The sequence below is a fragment of the Scyliorhinus canicula genome, chromosome 2 (genome assembly GCF_902713615.1).
Source record: "Scyliorhinus canicula chromosome 2, sScyCan1.1, whole genome shotgun sequence".
Taxonomy (NCBI): domain Eukaryota; kingdom Metazoa; phylum Chordata; class Chondrichthyes; order Carcharhiniformes; family Scyliorhinidae; genus Scyliorhinus; species Scyliorhinus canicula.
In genome coordinates this window covers 220,047,531-220,066,086 of record NC_052147.1, presented here as the reverse complement: position 1 = coordinate 220,066,086, position 18,556 = coordinate 220,047,531, and the positions used below count along the sequence as shown (strand labels likewise).

At 47.8% G+C, this 18,556-nt stretch overlaps 1 protein-coding gene across 8 annotated transcripts in view; it reads left to right on the top strand.

The window, feature by feature from the left end:
• The window catches only part of LOC119961961 (coiled-coil domain-containing protein 148-like), a 226,336-nt gene that overhangs the window by 164,498 nt on the left and 43,282 nt on the right, over window positions 1-18,556 (top strand). For all 8 annotated transcript variants that reach the window (XM_038789596.1, XM_038789599.1, XM_038789597.1 and 5 more), the window contains exon 11: window positions 9,613-9,753. In XM_038789596.1, coding sequence (XP_038645524.1) covers window positions 9,613-9,753 — 141 coding nt within the window. The remainder of the gene's footprint in view (window positions 1-9,612; window positions 9,754-18,556) is intronic.

Below are 18,556 nucleotides of genomic sequence, written 5' to 3'. Positions count from 1 at the left end.
ATATCTGATACCTTCCCCTCTCCCACCCATGTTCTGGAAGCTACCCTGTCCTGTATCCCCTGTGGTGGCAGGAGTGGGAAGGTCAGAACCTGCCTTCTCAGAAAATCCCATACCTGAAGATATCTAAACCCATTTCCTGCGAGCAATTCAAATTGCTGACATGCTGACCCCCCCCCCCCCCCCCCCCACTTCCTAATCATGGTTGTATTAGCTGCCCACCTTCCCCCGACTACGCTCCAACAATACTTTCTTCACTTGCGGGGTTTCACCCGCCCACACAAAGCTCGAAATCACCTTATTCACCTGTTTAAAAAAGGCTCACGGGATGAAGATGGAGAGGCACTGAAAGACAAACAGGACCATCATTTTCACGGGCTGTACCATCCCTGCCAGTGATAGCAGGAGCATGTCCCATCTCTTAAGTAGACGTACAAGTGAAGTAGAAGTACAAATATGTGGACAGATTATAGAAAAATGTAGGAGCAATAGGGTGGTCGTGATGGGAGATTTTAACTTCCCCAACGTTGAATGGGACTCATGTAGTGTTGGAGGCGTAGATGGAGCAGAATTTGTAAGGAGCATCCAGGAGAGTTTTTTAGAGCAGTATGTAAATAGTCCAACTCAGGAAGGGGCCATACTGGACCTGGTATTGGGGAATGATCCTGGCCAGGTGGTTGAAGTTTCAGTCGGTGATTACTTTGGGAATAGCGATCACAATTCCGTAAATTTTAGAATACTCATGGACAAAGACGAGAGTGGTCCTAAAGGAAGAGTGCTAAATTGGGGAAAGGCCAAGTATAACAAAATACGGCAGGAGCTAGGGAATGTGGATTGGGAGCAGCTGTTTAAGGGTAAATCCACATTTGAAATGTGGGAGTCTTTTAAGGAAAGGTTGATTAGAGTGCAGGACAGACATGTCCCTGTGAAAATGAGGGATAGAAATGGCAAGATTAGGGAACCATGGATGATGGGTGGAATTGTGAGACGAGCTAAGATGAAAAAGGAAGCATACATAAGATCTAGGTGACTTAAAACTGATGAAGCTTTGGAGGAATATCGGGAAAGTAGGACAAATCTCAAACAGGCAATAAAGAAGGCTAAAAGGGGTCATGAAATATCTGGCTAACAGGGTTAAGGAAAATCCCAAAGCCTTTTACTCGTATATCAGGAGCAAGAGGTTAACTAGAGAAAGGATTGGCCCACTCAAAGACAAAAGAAGAAATTTATGCGTGGAGTCAGAGGAAATGGGTGAGATTCTTAACAAGTACTTTGCATCGGTATTCACCAAGGAGAGGGACATGACGGATGTTGAGGCTAGGGATGGATGTTTAAATACTCTTGGTCAAGTCGGCATAAGGAAGGGGGAAGTTTTGGGTATTCTAAAAGTCATTAAGGTGGACAAGTCCCCAGGACCGGATGGGATCTATCCCAGGTTACTGAGGGAAGCGAGGGACGGAATAGCTGGGGCCTTAACAGATATCTTTGCAGCATCCTTGAGCACGGGTGAGGTCCCGGAGGACTGAAGGATTGCTAATGTTGTCTCTTTGTTTAAGAAGGGTAGCAGGGAAAATCCAGGGAATTATAGACCTATGAGCTTGACATCAGTGGTAGGCAAACTGTTGGAGAAGATACTGAGGGTTAGGTTCTATTCCCATTTGGAAGAAAATAGACTTATCAGTGATAGGCAGCATGGTTTTGTGCAGGGAAAGTCATGTCTTACAAACCTAATAGAATTCTTTGAGGAAGTGACAAAGTTAATTGATGAGGGAAGGGCTGTAGATGTCATATACATGGACTTCAGTAAGGCGTTTGATAAAGTTTCCCATGGCAGCTTGATGGAAAAAGTGAAGTCATATTGGGTTCAGGGTGTACTAGCTAGATGGATAAAGAACTGGCTGGGCAACAGGAGACAGAGAGTAGTGGTGGAAGGGAGTGTCTCAAATGGAGAAAGGTGACTAGTGGTGTTCCACAGGGATCCGTGCTCTGACCACTGTTGTTTGTGATATACATAAATGATCTGGAGGAAGGTATAGGTGGTCTGATTAGCAAGTTTGCAGATGATACTAAGATTGGTGGAGTTGCAGAAAGCGAGGAGGACTGTCAGAAAATACAGCAAAATATAGATAGTTTGGAGAGTTGGGCAGAGAAATGGCAGATGGAGTTCAATCCAGACAAATGCGAGGTGATGCATTTTGGAAGATCTAATTTAAGAGCGGACTATATGGTCAATGGAAGAGTCCTGGTGAAAATTGATATACAGAGAGATCTGGGAGTTCAGGTCCATTGCACCCTGAAGGTGGCAACGCAGGTCGATAGAGTGGTCAAGAAGGCATACGGCATGCTTGCCTTCATCGGACGGGGTATTGAGTACAAGAGTCGGCAGGTCATGTTACAGTTGTATAGGACTTTGGTTAGGCCACATTTGGAATACTGCGTGCAGTTCTGGTTGCCACATTACCAGAAGGATGTGGATGCTTTAGAGAGGGTGCAGAGGAGGTTCACCAGGATGTTGCCTGGTATGGAGGGTGCTAGCTATTAGGAAAGGTTGAGTAGATTAGGATTGTTTTCGTTGGAAAGACGGAGGTTGAGGGGGGACCTGATTGAGGTCTACAAAATTATGAGAGGTATGGACAGGGTGGATAGCAACAAGCTTTTTCCAAGAGTGGGGGTGTCAATTGCAAGGAGTCACGATTTCAAGGTGAGAGGGGGAATGTTTAAGGGAGATGTGCGTGGAAAGTTTTTTACGCAGAGGGTGGTGGGTGCCTGGAACGCTTTGCCAGCGGAGGTGGTAGTGGCGGGCACTATAGCATCATTTAAGATGCATCTGGACAGATATATGAACGGGCAGGGAACAGAGGGAAGTAGATCCTTGGAAAATAGGCGACAGGTTTAGATAAAGGATCTGGATCGGTGCAGGCTGGGAGGGCCGAAGGGCCTGTTCCTGTGCTGTAATTTTCTTTGTTTCTTTGTTTCAAATGCCATGCATTTGTTAATCGGGATCGCAACCCCCCCCCCGAGTGGAATACTTGGCCAACCCACCCCTTTCTCAATCTCGTCTGGTCCATAACCTTTCGATGTGTCTCTTGTAGCATTGCCACGTCCGTCTTCAGCCGCCCCCCAAATGCGCAAACACGCAAGCCGTCTTGACCGGCCCATTCAACCCTCTGACATTCCATGTTATCAGCCTGGTCGGGCATTCGCCGTTCCCGATCTCCCATTTGTCCCCCAGTAACAGTTCCTCACCTGTCAGCAAAGCTGCCCTCCTCTTCCTCCCCCCTTAGCAACAGCACTAGAAATCCAACCCCCCAAATCAAGCTCCAGCTTAACACCTGCTCACCCCCACTGTGCTTTCGTGAGTCAGCTGACCCATGCTGACTTGATAGCGCCCGCCCATGGCACCAAGCAGTCTGTCTCCCCATCGTTCTTTCTCTTCTCCCCCCACTTGGACAAACATATTAAAAGCTTCACATTCCCCAGTAAACAAACATCAGAAAAAACAGTGAAGAAACAGCTACTTTAGAAAAAAAAACACCCAAAACCAGAACCAGCCCTAATGACCACATCCCCTCTAACCAGCTCCCTGCAAGACAAAGTTAACTTTAGCTATCAAAACAGCCCCTTCTTACACATAACACTACTTTTCCTTATGTAGCCCAGCACAACAAATCGCCACCACAGTACTCTCCAAGGCTTCAGAGTCTTTTAGTTCGCCTCTAGCCTTTTTTCTTTAATAAAGGTCCATACTTCATCTGGTGTTTCGAAATAGAAGTCCCGTTCCTCATGTGTGATCCACAGACGGGCTGGGTACAACATCCCGACCTTCACCCCCTCCAGCTTCTCCTGCATTCTTTTCTGGCGGTCGTTCATCATCTCCAGCTTGACCTTCAGCACGGTTATGTATGCCTCGTGCTCGGACACCTTTTTCTCCACCTCCTGGATCGCTCTTCCATGGGTCTCTTGATTCTGCACAACTTGATCAACAGATTTTACGGTAGGCCAAGCAGACACGGAACTGCAAGTGGGAGAACAGCATGCTGCGCATCTACCAGGACCTGGGTGCGGATCTGGCCAAGAGAAGAGCGGTATTCAGCCAAGTAAAATTGGCCGTTTTCAAGAAGAATGTGAAGTTTGGACTGCTTTACCCAGCTAGTTTATGGGTCACCTATGAAGAGCAGCAACTTTATTTTGAGACGCCAGATGAGGCGATGCACTTTGTTAAAAGTGGCAAGTGACTGAGATCACTGAACTCTCGAAATGGGTAATGCTATATCGAATTTGTTAAAGTTATTCTCGCTTTTGCACTGTATGTGGGGACTGTGATGGTTTGAATATGTATGTCCAAGCCGGGTGTTGGAGGGGGTGGGGGGGGGAACAATGGAGAGATAGGATGTCTGGTGCCATGGGCGGGAGCTGCCAGGTCAGCTAGGTTAGCTGACTCATGGAAGCACAGTGGGCGTCGAGCAGGTGATAAGTTGAATATGTGGGGTTAGGTTTTTGGTGCTGTTACTAAGGAGTGGGGAGGGTGGGGGAGAGCTGCTCTGCTGACAGGGGAGGAACTGTTACTAGGGGACAAATGGGAGGTCGCAAATGGCAGATGCCCAAGAGCGGGCTCGAGGAGGTGAGGGATGCAAGCGCGAGGCTGGCCTAAGAAGGGTAATGGCTAGTCGGGGCGGGAGGGGGTGCAGGTAGCCCCCTGACTAGGCTGATTACTTGGAACGTCAGAGGGCTAAATGGGCCGGTCAAGAGGACTCGTGTGTTCGCGCATCTGAAGGCGGACGTGGCAATGCTACAAGAGACACACCTAAAAGTTATAGATCAGATTCGATTGAGGAATGGGTGGGTTGGCCAGTTATTCCATTCAGGGCTGGACTCAAAGACCAGGGGGGTACTGATCTTGATCAATAAATGAGTGGCATTCGAGGCAGGGAGAATCGTGTCAGACAAAGGGGGTAGGTACATAATGGTGAGTGGGAAGCTGGAGGGTATGCGGGTGGTACTCGTGAACATATATGCTCCGAATTGGGACGATGTCGAATTTATGAGGCGGGTGTTAGGTAAGATCCCAGACTTAGAGTCACATAACCTGATTATGGGAGGAGATTTTAACACCGTCATTGATCTGGAATTGGACTGGTCAAAATCCAGGACCGGGAGGGTGCCAGCCGCGGCAAAGGAATTGAAGGGGTTTATGGAACAGATGGGGGGTATAGACCCATGGAGGTTTGCACGGCCAAGGGCGAAGGAATTTTCTTTTGTCTCAAATGTCCACAAGGTATACTCTCGCATCGACTTTTTTGTTCTGAGCAGGGCGCTAATACCGGGAGTGGTAGATACTGAGTACTCAGCAATCGCAGTGTTGGATCATGCCCCACATTGGGTGGATCTATGGGTTAGTGTCGAGAGAGGGCAAAGCCCGCTGTGGAGACTGGATGCGGGGTTGCTAGCGGACGAAGTGATCTGTGGGCGGGTTAACAAGTCCATCCAGAACTACCTGGAAACAAATGATACGGGTGAGGTCTCCACAGCGACAGTTTGGGAAGCTTTGAAGGCAGTGGTCAGAGGGGAATTAATCTTGATTCGGTCCCACAGAGAAAAGGCGGAACGGGCTGAGAGGGATAGGTTAGTGGAGGAGATACACCAGGTGGACAGGAGATACTCGGAGGCCCTAGACGTGGGGCTACTGAGGGAGCGGCGGAGTGTGGGCTGTTGACTACAGGGAAAGCGGTGGAACAGTTGAGGAAAGCAAGGGGGGCGATTTATGAGTACGGGGAAAAGGTAAGCAGAATGTTGGCGTACCAGCTCAGGAAAAGGGAGGCGGCCAGGGAGATAGGGAAAGTAAAGAGTAGAGGCGGGAATACTGTCCTGCTCCCAGTGGGGGTGAATGAGGTGTTTAAGGACTTTTATAGTAAATTATATGAGTCGGAACCTCCGGCTGGAGTGGAGGGGATGGGGCAGTATTTGGATCAGTTGAGGTTTCCAAGGGTAGATGAGGATCTGTTGGAAGGGCTGGGAGCCCCAATTGAGATTGAGGAAATAATCGAGGGACTGGGGGGCATACAGTTGGGCAAGGCCCCGGGGCCTGACGGCTACCCGGTGGAATTCTAGAAGAAGTCTTCAGAGATATTGAGCCCACTGCTGGTAAGGACATTTAATGAAGCAAGAGAGAAGGGCGTCCTCCCCCCAACAATGTCGCAAGCCTCGGTTTCATTGATCTTGAAACGGGAGAGGGATCCGGAGCAATGCGGGTCATACAGGCCAATTTCTCTACTGAATGTGGATGCCGAAACTGCTAGCTAAGATACTGGCCACATGAATAGAGGACTGTGTCCCAGGGGTGATGGGGAAGACCAGACGGGATTTGTAAAGGGCAGGCAACTCAAGGCCAATGTTCGAAGGCTTTTAAATGTTATTCTGATGCCCTCAGGTGGAGAGGAGGTGGAGGTGGTGCTAGCGATGGATGCGGAGAAGGCTTTTGATCGGGTGGAGTGGAATTACCTGTGGGAGATGCTGGGAAGGTTTGGGTTTGGTGAGGGCTTTATTGACTGGGTGTGGTTGCTCTATCAGGCACCAGTAGCGAATGTGCGTACGAACCGGCTGAGGTCGGGGTATTTTAAACTACACCGAAGGATGAGGCAAGGGTGCCTCCCTCCCCGTTAATGTTTGCTCTGGCCATAGAGCCATTGGCCATGGCGTAAAGAGCCTCTAGGAACTGGAAAGGGCTGGTTCCGGGGGGGGGGGGGGGGGGGGGGGTGGTTGGAGCACCAGGTTTCGCTTTCAGCAGATGACCTGCTCTTGTATATTTCGGACCCGTTGGAGGGGATGGGGAAATAATGTGAATCCTGGGAGAATTTGGTAATTTTTCGGGGTATAAATTGAACATGGCAAAAAGCATGATGCTTGCGATCCAGGCAAGAGGACAGGAGAAGAGATTGGGAGAGCTGCCGCTTAGAATGGTAGGAAAGAGCTTTCAATATCTGGGAATCCAGGTGGCCCGGGAATGGGAGGAACTGCACAAGTTAAACCAATCCCGGCTGGTAGAACAAATGAAAGGGGACTTTAAGAGATGGGACATGCACCCGCTATCACTGGTATGGGACCGGATGGAGGCGGCATCATGCAAAGACATACGTTTGGGGGCACTGATAACGGCACCTTTCCCGTTCTCGCCGGCCCGATACTCCACAAGTCCGGTGGTGGTGGCGGCTCTGCGAATCTGGGGGCAATGGAGGAGATATAAGAGAGTGGAGGGAGCATCGGTTTGGACTCCGACTTATAATAATCATCGGTTTGTACCGGGTAGGCTAGATGGTGGGTTCCAGGGATGGCAACGGGCAGGAATTAGAAGGATGGGGGATCTATTTGTAGACAGGAGCTTCCCCAGTTTGAAAGCCTTGGAGGATAAAACCAGCAGGGATTAGGTTTAGGTAACTGCATGGGCGAGACTTCCTGAGAAAGCAGGTTCTGGCCTTTCTGCTGCTGCCACGGGGGATACAGGATAGTCTCCAATACCTGGGTGGGAGAGGGGAAGGTATTGGATATTTACCAGGAGCTCTCGGAGGCGAAGAAAACTCCGTTTGAGGAGCTTAGGGGCAAGTGGGAGGACGAGCTCGGAGGAGAGATTGAGGCGGGTCTGTGGGCGGATGCCCTAAGCAGGTTAATACATCCTCATCATGTGCCAGGCTTAGCCTCATACAATTTAAGGTAGTCTGCCGGGCACACATGACAGTGGCTAGGGTGAGCAAGTTTTCGGGGTAGAGGACAGGTGTGCGAGGTGTGCGGGAAGCCAAGCAAATCATGTCCACATGTTTTGGGCATGCCCGAAGCTTAGAGGGTTTTGGCAGGGTTTTGCTGAGGCAATGTCTACGGTACTGAAAACACGGGTGGTGCCGGGTCCGGAGGTGGCGATCTTTGGAGTGTCAGAAGAGCCGAGAGTTCAGGGGCGAAAGACGGATCTTGTTAATGTGGAGGGACTCGAAGCCCCCAAGCGGAGAGAGCTGGGTGAGTGAATGGCTGGGTTTCTCAGTCTCGAGAAGATAAAGTTCGCCTAAAGAGGGTCAGTGGTTGGGTTCACCCGATGGTGGCAGCCTTTCGTTGACTTTCTCGAAGAAAATTAAAATGTCAGCAGATGCAGTATTCCGGGGGGGGTGGGGGGGGGGGGGGGGGGGGGGGGGTGGGGGGGGGGGGGGGGGGTGGAGGAGAGGGTCGGATTGTTGTTTGAAGGTTGGGGTGAGTGAAGGTTGGGGTGTGGGTGGAAATGTTTATTATACCATGTTTATGTCATTGTTATTATTGTAAAAGCTATCTAATACCTTAATAAAAATGTTTTTTTTAAAAAGGGGGTAGGGTGGAGGTGTGGGCTTCGGTAGGGTGATCTGTCCATGGGGTGGGGCAGACTCAATGGGCCAAATTACCTCCTTCTGCACTGTAAATTCTATGATCCACCCCAGTGACTGCCCTTTCCTTGAGCCCGCCGACCACACCCAGGACCCTCTGCTCTGCTGCGGTGAGGGGCCGCAGGTGGTCTCCCTCCAGTTTTCTCCCGCTCCCTGCGCTTATGAGTGACCTTCACCCTGGGGGGAACATAAAATGCACAATGTTAGACAGACTGACGCATGCAGCCCAGGGGATGGGTAGCTGGTGGTTTCAGTAACCAGGGAACCCGGCCATGGCTTGCATGTGGTGCAGGGTGGGAGTTCTACCACCCTCCTGCTGTATGTGGGGGGGGGGGGGGGGGGCAGATGGTGTTGCTGGTGGTGCTGACCGCCTCTGGCACCTGGACCCAGGCACGGTGAACGACGGCTGGCAGTTTCCTTCCAGGCCTGGGATACAGGGTGGCCTGCCTCTCCACCACTGCGTCGAGGAGGATCTGAAGCTCGCCGCCGGTGTCTTGCTGCCATCTTGTTGGTTGGGATGTGTGTATGGAGTAAAGTGTGTACATGCGGCTGCAGCTTGTCAGCATCCTGGGTGTCAATCGTGAATCTGGCACCATTTCTCATTGGAATTGATTGTGTTCCATTTTGGGCCAGTGCTAGCCCCTTAACCGTCGCTGAATCGGTCTCGGTGCGGCACCAGTTTTGCTGTCGTGGAAGTTCACAAATCCTGCCCTGGCTTCAATACTTAATCTCAGGAACGGAGAATCTGCCGTCTCTTTTTCTTTTTCCTCCTTGTCTTGTTCTTTTTCCCCTCCATTTTTCCTTTCCTCTCTTTTTTCTCTCCCCTTTTTCTTTTTCCTCTGTTTTTCCTTTTCATCTCTATCTGTAATTCCAGCCTCCTCATTTCCATCTACAATTCTTTTGCTCTTGTCTTTCTGCCTAGCCCCATTTATTTTTCTTTTTGCTACATTTCCAATTGTTTCACTTTAGCCAATTCTACTGATTGTTGCCATGATCCAGGCTGTGTTTCCTGCATTTCTTTCACGTGGTTATGTACCTGTGATGTGATGGTTTTAGGTTTACTGGGCTCTGGATTTAACAAAATTTAAAAAAGTTTACTATTATGGAAATTCATAGATTTGTTTAGCTGTTCAATATTGTTCCATAGGGTGCCTATTGTGTTGTCCAAGAGATTGGGTTTACTTTATAATATATATAACAGAACTGTACTTTTCGCTAGGTTCAGCAAATGCGTGCACAACAAGAGGAAATGGCTCGACTGGAAGCAGCTATTGCTGCACAGAAAAGGGAAAGAGAAATAGAGCAAGAGAGAAAGAAAAGGGAAAAGGAAATGTGCCGCAGAGCTACCGATAAAGAAAAAGTAAGATCTCTAAAATGCAGAAAGTTGAGTTTGGCGGCCCATCCATTCCTCCTTGTATTGTAATTAATGGCAGTCAATTTACTTTTTAAAAAGTCTGATTGAAAGATGATTCTGTTCATAGCTCTTGGTGTACGATCTCCAAATGACTCACTATTACAGCATTTATTAGCCTTTGAAGACGAACATTGAATACAATTATGCTGCAAAAATTCAAATGGCTGCAGCATAACTTTAAATTAGTCCCATTTTAGTAGCTTGTTGAGCACAATGACATCACATAATCTGCTGCTATGGGTTGTTAAATTTAAAAGAATGGTACTAGCGATGTACCTTTATTGAAGCTTTCTTTCACTGGCATATCAATTGCAACAGTGTGATTAATTGATTTTGTTTTAAAGGATATTTTATTCTAAACACATTCAGCAATAAAACACAAGCTTAACATCCAATGAAAGTGTACAGTTTGTACATTTTCCTCTTTTAATCCCCCCTCCCCCTGCGACAAACAGCTCCACAAATATAGCCATGAACGGCCTCCAACGTATCTCAAAGCCCTCCTCTGACCCCCTGAAGGCAAATTTGATATTCTCCAACCTGAGAAATTTATACCGATACCCCAGCCATGCTGCGACCCCCGATTCGGTGGTGTAGCCGACACCCAATTCAAAAGTATCCGTCACCGGGCAATCAGAGAGGCAAAGACCACGACATCAGCAGCCTTCCCCTCCAGCAGCTCCGATAACACTGACACCCCCAAAGATTGCTTCCATAGGGTCCAGCTTCACTTTAACCCCTACAATCCTCAATAGGGTCCCAAACACTGCACCCCAAAAGGTCTCCAACTCCTCACACCCCCAGAACATATGAGCATGATTCACTGATCACCTCCCACACTTCTCACACCCGTCTGCTACCCTCGGAATAAACCCGCTCATCCGAGCCTGAGTCATGTGGACCCTGTGCACTATCTTAAATTGTATCAAACTCATTCTTGTGCAGGAGGAGGTTGAGTTCACTTGCCACATTACCACACATTAAAGTCCCCATCCTATCTCCCTCCCCAACTCCTCTTCCCACTTCTGCTTGATACTTTTCACTAATGCCTTGTCCTGCTCTCCCAACCACCCATGTATATCCCCAATCCTGCAACCCCCACCTCATCCAGCAGCAGCATTTTCTCCAGATGTGTATACTCCGGCACCTGAGGGAACAAAGGCAGCTCCTTACGCGCAAAGTCCCACACATGTCAGTGCCCCTTGGTAACTCAAACCTCTCCCGCAGCTCCTCTAGCCCAGCGAACAGCCCCTCCGAAAACATTTCCCTAACCTGCTGCAGCCCCTCCTTCCTCCACTGTCTATACATCAAATCTATCGCTGTGTCGCCCCCTGGCATGAACCTATGGGTCCCGCATAATGGCATTAACACCAACATGTGACCGAAATTAAAGTGCCTCCTCAGCTGGTTCCGCTCATTTTTATAGACGAGCCCACCACCGGACTCTCCACATACTTCCTCATAGCGAGCGGCAATGAGGCTGTCCCAGAGCCCTCAGGCTCGTACCCTGACACGACTCTTCCTCTAACCTGACTCAGTCCACCTCGTCCCCCTCCAACCACCGTCTCACCTTCTCCACATTCACTAGCAAATAATAATGCAACAGGTTCTGGAGCGCCAACCCCACTTCTTGCCTCTGCCTTTGCAGCAAAGCCCTCTTCAGCCTCGGCACCTTCGCTGCCAACACTAATCAGGAGGGATTGAAACACAAACAGGAATCTTGGCAGCATGTTCATCTTCACCCACCTGTACCCACCCCGCCAATGTCAGGTGCACGTATTCCACCTTTTAAAGTCCCCCTTAATCTTCTCCAGCAATTCCATCTGGTTCCAGCTATGCATTGTGGCTCCATTGCCAGCTTAAATGACAGAGCACCCAGGTTCACCCCCCCTGCCCTGCAGCATGTACGGGAAACACCTCACTTTCCCTACATTCAATTTATAATCCATAAAAGCTCCAAACCTCTCCAGTAAACCAATGATTCTGCCCATGCTTTCCAATGGGTCCGACACGAAGAACAGTTCAACGGTGTGCAACGGCACCCGATGCTCCCTGCCCCCCCTCACACTCTCCCGTCACTCAACCGAGGCCCAAAGTGCCATTGCCAATGCAAACAACAGCTGCAACAGCGGGCACCCCTGTCTTGTCCCCCTAAACAACCCAAAATACCCAGGGTTTGTCTCATTCGTTTGCACACTTGCCATCGGGTGAAGCATTCAACAACTGAACCAGATCCATAGCAATATGGTTGACACTTAAGTACCCTCAGGGATGGGCAATAAATGTTGGCCCACCCAATGACGCCCACATCCCATGAATGAATTAAAAACAAGGAAAGTGTGGACTGTGGTCCGAAATCACTGTTCCTGCGTACTCCATACCTTCCAACCCCATCAGCACTGCCTGGTTCACCACATAAAAGTCAATCCTGGAATAAGCCCTATACACATGCGAGAAGAAGGAATACTTCTTCTCCCATGGATGCCCAAACTTCCACGGATCCACCATCCCCATCACCTCCATAAACCCTCCCAGCTCTCGTGCCATTCTCGACAACCCCATCGATTTAGGGTTCAACGTATCCATGCCCCCAATAGGCTCTTTACAAATCTGGCATCATCCCATTTTGGTGCATATACATTCACCAACACCTCCGGAGTCCTCACGAGGACCCCAATCACTATCACAGACATGTCCTCCAGGTCCCACACTCTCCTGGCCCCCGTAAATCCCGTTTTCTTGTTCAACAATATGGGAACCACCCTCGACTTCGGGTCAAATCCTGAGAAGAACACTCACCCACACACCCCTTCCTCAACCTCATCTGATCTTTCACCCGGACATAATAATAATCTTTACTATTGTCACAAGTAGGCTTTCATTAACACTGCAACGAAGTTACTGTGAAAATCCCCTACTCGCCACACTACGGCACCTGTTCTGGTACACTGAGGGAGAATTCAGAATGTTCAATTGACCTAACGAGCACATCTTTTGGGACTTGTGGGAGGAAACCGGAGCAACTGAAGCAAACCCACGCAGACACGGAGAGAACATGCAGACTCCGCGCAGACAGTGACCCCAAACCGGGAACCGAACCTGGGGCCGGGAATCGAACCTGGCACCTTGGCGCTGTGAAGCAACAGTGATAATCACTGTGCTACCATGCCGCCCTGCTCGCCTCCTGAATCTTCTGCAAGAAAATCACCTCTGCTCTTAAACACTTCAAGCGCACGAACACCCAGCACCATTTAACCAGCTCATTTTGTACCGTGGATATTTAATTTCACGGTTCTCATTGGAGGCTTCCGCATCCCCTCTCCCCTCGAGTCCGCCATCATCACCTTTAGGCTCCACCCTCCCATCCCCACTCTGAATCAAGCCCACCCAAAATGGCTCACTCGCCCTGTCCATAACCAAACTCATCCTCCATAACTGCCACATCGCCTCACCCCCCCTCCATCGGGTCACACTGGCTAACCACGGCAGCCACGCCCACTTCACTTCCGTTCACTTGCATTCCTTGCTCATGTGGCGATTCCCACCCAAAGGCCCCACGAAAACTCACCATCCCGCTCTACTCATCCGACCTGAACCTCCCTGCTCCTTCTCTCCAAACCTCAGCCTCGGCCCTTCCCCCATACCCCGCACCTAACGCACAACGAGAAACATCATCCAAACATAGCCCCCTGCAGAGCATTCTGGAACTGCCCACCTGACCCACATCAACCCCTCATGCACTGCACAGAACATAACCAACATTAAAACTAAACATTATTAAACACTGTACCTCCAACACGGAAGGGCCCCCCTCCGAAACAAGCAGCAATTAAACTCCAGTACAAAAATACCAAATACAGGAAAATCAATAAGTGCCAACATTACCAAAAATAGAAAAAAAAGCAAAGGATACAAAAAACACAACCGCCCCTCCCCCCCAAAAAAGTTAGATAAATGACAAAAAATAGGAAGCCCAGCATGGATCCCTGTGGTACACCACTGGTCACTTGCTTCCAGACACTAAAGCAGCCGCCTATCATAGAAAATAGAACATTACAGCGCAGTATGGGCCCTTCGGCCCTCGATGTTGCGCCGACCTGTGAAACCATCTGAAGCCTATCTGACCTACACTATTCCATTTTCATCCATATGTCTATCCAGTGACCACTTAAATGCCACTTAAAGTTGGCGAGTCTACTACTGTTGCAGGCAGGGCGTTCCACACCCCTACTACTCTCTGAGTAAAGAAACTGCCTCTGACATCTGTCCTATATCTACCACCCCTCAATTTAAAGCTATGTCCCCTCGTGTTGGTCATCACCATCCGAGGAAAAAGACTCTCACTGTCCACCCTATCTAACCCTCTGACTATCTTATATGTCTCTATTAAGTCACCTCTCAGCCTTCTCCTCTCTAACGAAAACAACTTCAAGTCCCTGAGCCTTTCCTTGTAAGACCTTCCCTCCATACCAGGCAACATCCTAGTAAATCTCCTCTGAACCTTTTCCAAAGCTTCCACATCCTTCCTATAATGTGGTGACCAGAACTGCACGCAGTACTCCAGGTGCGGCCGCACCAGAGTTATATACAGCTGCAGCATGACCTTGTGGCTCCGAAACTCAATCCCCCTGCTGATAAAGGCTAGCACACCATATGCCTTCTTAACAGCCCTATTAACCTGGGTGGCAACTTTCAGGGATTTATGTACCTGGATGCCGAGATCTCTCTGTTCATCTACACTACCAAGAATCTTGCCATTAGCCCAGTACTCTGCATTCCTGTTACTCCTTCCAAAGTGAACCACCTCACACTTTTCCGCATTAAACTCCATCTGCCGCCTCTCAGCCCAGCTCTGCAGCTTATCTATGTCCCTCTGTATCCTATAACATCCTTCAGCACTATCCACAACTCCACCGACCTTCGTGTCATCTGCAAATTTACTAACCATCCTTCTACACCCTCTTCCAGGTCATTTATAAAAATGACAAACAGCAGTGGCCCCAAAACAGATCCTTGCGGTACACCACTAGTAACTGAACTCCAGGATGAACATTTGCCATCAACCACCACCTTCTGTCTTCTTTCAGCTAGCCAATTACTGATCCAAACCGCTAAATCACCTTCAATCCCATACTTCCTTATTTTCTGCAATAGCCTACCGTGGGGAACCTTATCAAACGCCTTACTGAAATCCATATACACCACATCAACCGCTTTACCCTGATCCACCTGTTTGGTCACCTTCTCAAAAAGCTCAATAAGGTTTGTGAGGCATGACCTACCCTTCACAAAACCATGTTGACTATCGCTAATCAACTTGTTCTTTTCAAGATGATTATAAACCCTATCTCTTATAACCTTTTCCAACATTTTACCCACAACCAAAGTAAGGCTCACAGGTCTATAATTACCAGGGTTGTCTCTACTCCCCTTCTTGAACAAGGGGACAACATTTGCTATCCTCCAGTCTTCCGGCACTATTCCTGTCGACAAAGACGACATAAAGATCAAGGACAAAGGCTCTGCAATCTCCTCCCTGGCTTCCCAGAGAATCCTAGGATAAATCCCATCTGGCCCAGGGGACTTATCTATTTTGACATTTTCCAAAATTGCTAACACCTCCTCCTTTTGAACCCCAATTCCATCTAGCCTGGTCAACTGAACCTGAGTATTCTCCTCGACAACATTGTCTTTCTCCAGTGTAAACACTGACGAAAAATATCCATTTAACGCTTCCCCTATCTCCTCTGATTCCACACACAACTTTCCACTACTATCCTTGATTGGCCCTAATCTTACTCTAGTCATTCTTTTGATCTTGATATACCTATAGAAAGCCTTAGGGTTTTCCTTGATCCTATCCGCCAACGACTTTTTGTGTCCTCTCCTCGCTCTTCTTAACTCTCCCTTTAGGTCCTTCCTGGCTAACTTGTAACTCTCAAGTGCCCTAACTGAGCCTTCATGTCTCATCCTAACATAAGCCTTCTTCTTCCTCTTGACAAGTGCTTCAACTTCCTTAGTAAACCACGGTTCCCTTGCTCGACAACTTCCTCCCTGCCTGACAGGTACATACTTATCAAGGACATGCAGTAGCTGTTCCTTGAAAAAGCTCCACATTTCGATTGTACCCATCCCCTGCAGTTTCCTTCCCCATCCTATACATCCTAAATCTTGCCGAATAGCATCATAATTGCCTTTCCCCCAGCTATAATTCTTGCCTTGCGGTATATACCTATCCCTCATTGTATCATGACCCTCTGTCTCCTACCTCTAAGCCAATTATGAATCCACCTATCAAATCATCCTGTATCCTATGTGCATTTGCCTTCTTAATAAATCTCCCATGTGGGACCTTGTCAAAGGCTTTGCTGAAATCCATGTAAACTACACCAACTGCACTACCCTCATCTATACACATGGTTACATCCTCAAAAAATTCAAATTTGTTAGGCAAGACCTCACAATCTCTCTCCCTCCTCATAACTACCTCCTCATTCTCTTGGGTGAAGATAGATGTGAAATATTTGTTCAACACCCTAACAATGTCCTCTGGCTCCACCCACAGATTTTCCCCTTGGTCCTTAATGGGCTCTACACTTTCCCTGGTTATCCTCTTCCCATTGGTATACTTATAGAATATCTTTGGATTTTCCCTACTTTTACCAGCTAGAACTTTCTCATATCCCTTCTTTGCTCTCCTACTTTATTTCTTAAGCTCCATCCTGCAATTTCTGTACTCCACTATTGCCTCTGCAGACTTGCTCCCCTTAAACTTGTTAAAAGTCTCTTTTTTCCTTCTCATTGTATCCTGAATGATTCTCTGGGTTTGTTACACCTTCCTATTACTCTAGAGGGAACATATTGGGCCTATACGCTCCCCATCTTTAAACGCCCCCACTTCTCTCCTGTAGTTTTCCCTACAAGTAACTCTTTCCAGTCTACCTTGACCAGATCCTGCTTTATTTTGTTAAAATCTTCTCTCCCCCAATCCTAAACCTTTTTTTGCAACTTGTCTATTTCTTTGTCCATAATAAATTTAAATTGAAGCATGTTGTGGTTGCTATCACTAAAATGCTCCCCCACCAACATATCAAACTTCTGTCTGGCACTGCACCATCCCTTGTTGAATCCTCTCCATATTGAGCTAAAAGGTTCTCCTGTATACATTTTAAGATCTCTACTCCATCTAAGCCCTTAACATGATGGCTATCCCAGTTAATTTGGGGACAGTTGAAACCTAATATAATTACCCTCATTATTTGTACACCTTCCGCGAATTGCGCACATATTTGCTCCTCAATTTCCCGCTGATTATCTGGGGATTTATAATAAACACCTAACAATGTTGCTGTCTGTTGTTAATTCCTAAACTCTACCTACAACGCTTTCCTTGATGCCCCCTCCAAGATATCATCTCTCCTTACTGCAGTAACTGCCTCCTTAACTAATAATGCAATGCTCCTCCTCTTCTACCCCCTCCTATGTTTTGCCTGAAGATTCTATATCCCGGGATGTTGAGTTGCCAATCCTATCCCTCATTCAACCATGTCTCTGTGATAGCTATTATATCAAAATTACATGTGTCAGTCATCGCCCTTAACTCATCAGTTTTACCTTTAATACTCCTGACATTAAAGTAGAGGCCATCAAGCCTTGTCTTACTCCCTTGAAACTTACTACCACTGTATTCCCTCTGACCTGATTGCTTTTCTATGTTATACTGTGTCCCTATTCTGTTATCAGTCTGTGTCCTCTCACCCTGGCAAACTAGTTTAAACTCTTCCCAACAGCACTAGCAAACCTGGTTTGCAAAACTAGCAAGGATGTTAGTCCCGCTCTGGTTTTGATGTAGACAGCCCCACTTATACAAATCCCACCTTCCCCAAAAACGGTCCCAATGGTCCAGGAATCAAAAACCTTATTCCTGCAATTATCCTTAAGCCGCGCATCTGTACTATTCTGCTATTTCTGTCCTCACTGGCATGTGCCATTGGGAGTAATCCAGAGATTAGTCTATTGCCTAACTCCCTAAATTCTTGATGTAAGACCTCATCCCTCTTTTTACCTATGTCATTGGAACCAACATATACCATGACCACTGCCTTATCACCCTACCCCTTCAGGATGCCCTGCAGCCGTTCAGTGTCATCACAGATCCTGGCACCAGGGAGGCAACGCACCATCCTGGAGTCTTTTTCATACCACACAAGTGCCTATCTGTGCGTCTGACTATGAGTCCCCTATCTCTTTTGCTCTTCTATGCTTTTGTCTCTTCCTGCTGAACAACAGAGCAGCCTTGGTGCCACTACTCTGGCCACTGCTGTTGTTTTCCCCCATGGGCTATCCCCCCAACAATATCCAAAATGGTATACTTGTGAGAGAGGGGGACAGCCACGGGGGATTCCTGCACTGATTGCCTGCCCTTTTTAACGGTCACCCATCTGTCTGCCTGCACCTTGGGTGTGACCATATCTCTATAACTCCTGCCGATGACACTTTCTGCAAGCTGCATTAAATTAAATTTAGTATGAATTAATTACATTAAAATAAATACTTATTAAATTTAAGTTAAAATTAACTATATGGCCCCTTGAGCTAGATGTAATGTTCTTTGATTGGGCTGATGTTGAATCTTGATATTGTAGTGTGAACAAAGAACATTAGACTTTGTTTTATAAACAAAGTTATTTATTACTAACACTACACTAACGAATTACCAAAATATCTAAGATCAATACAGTTGGAAATA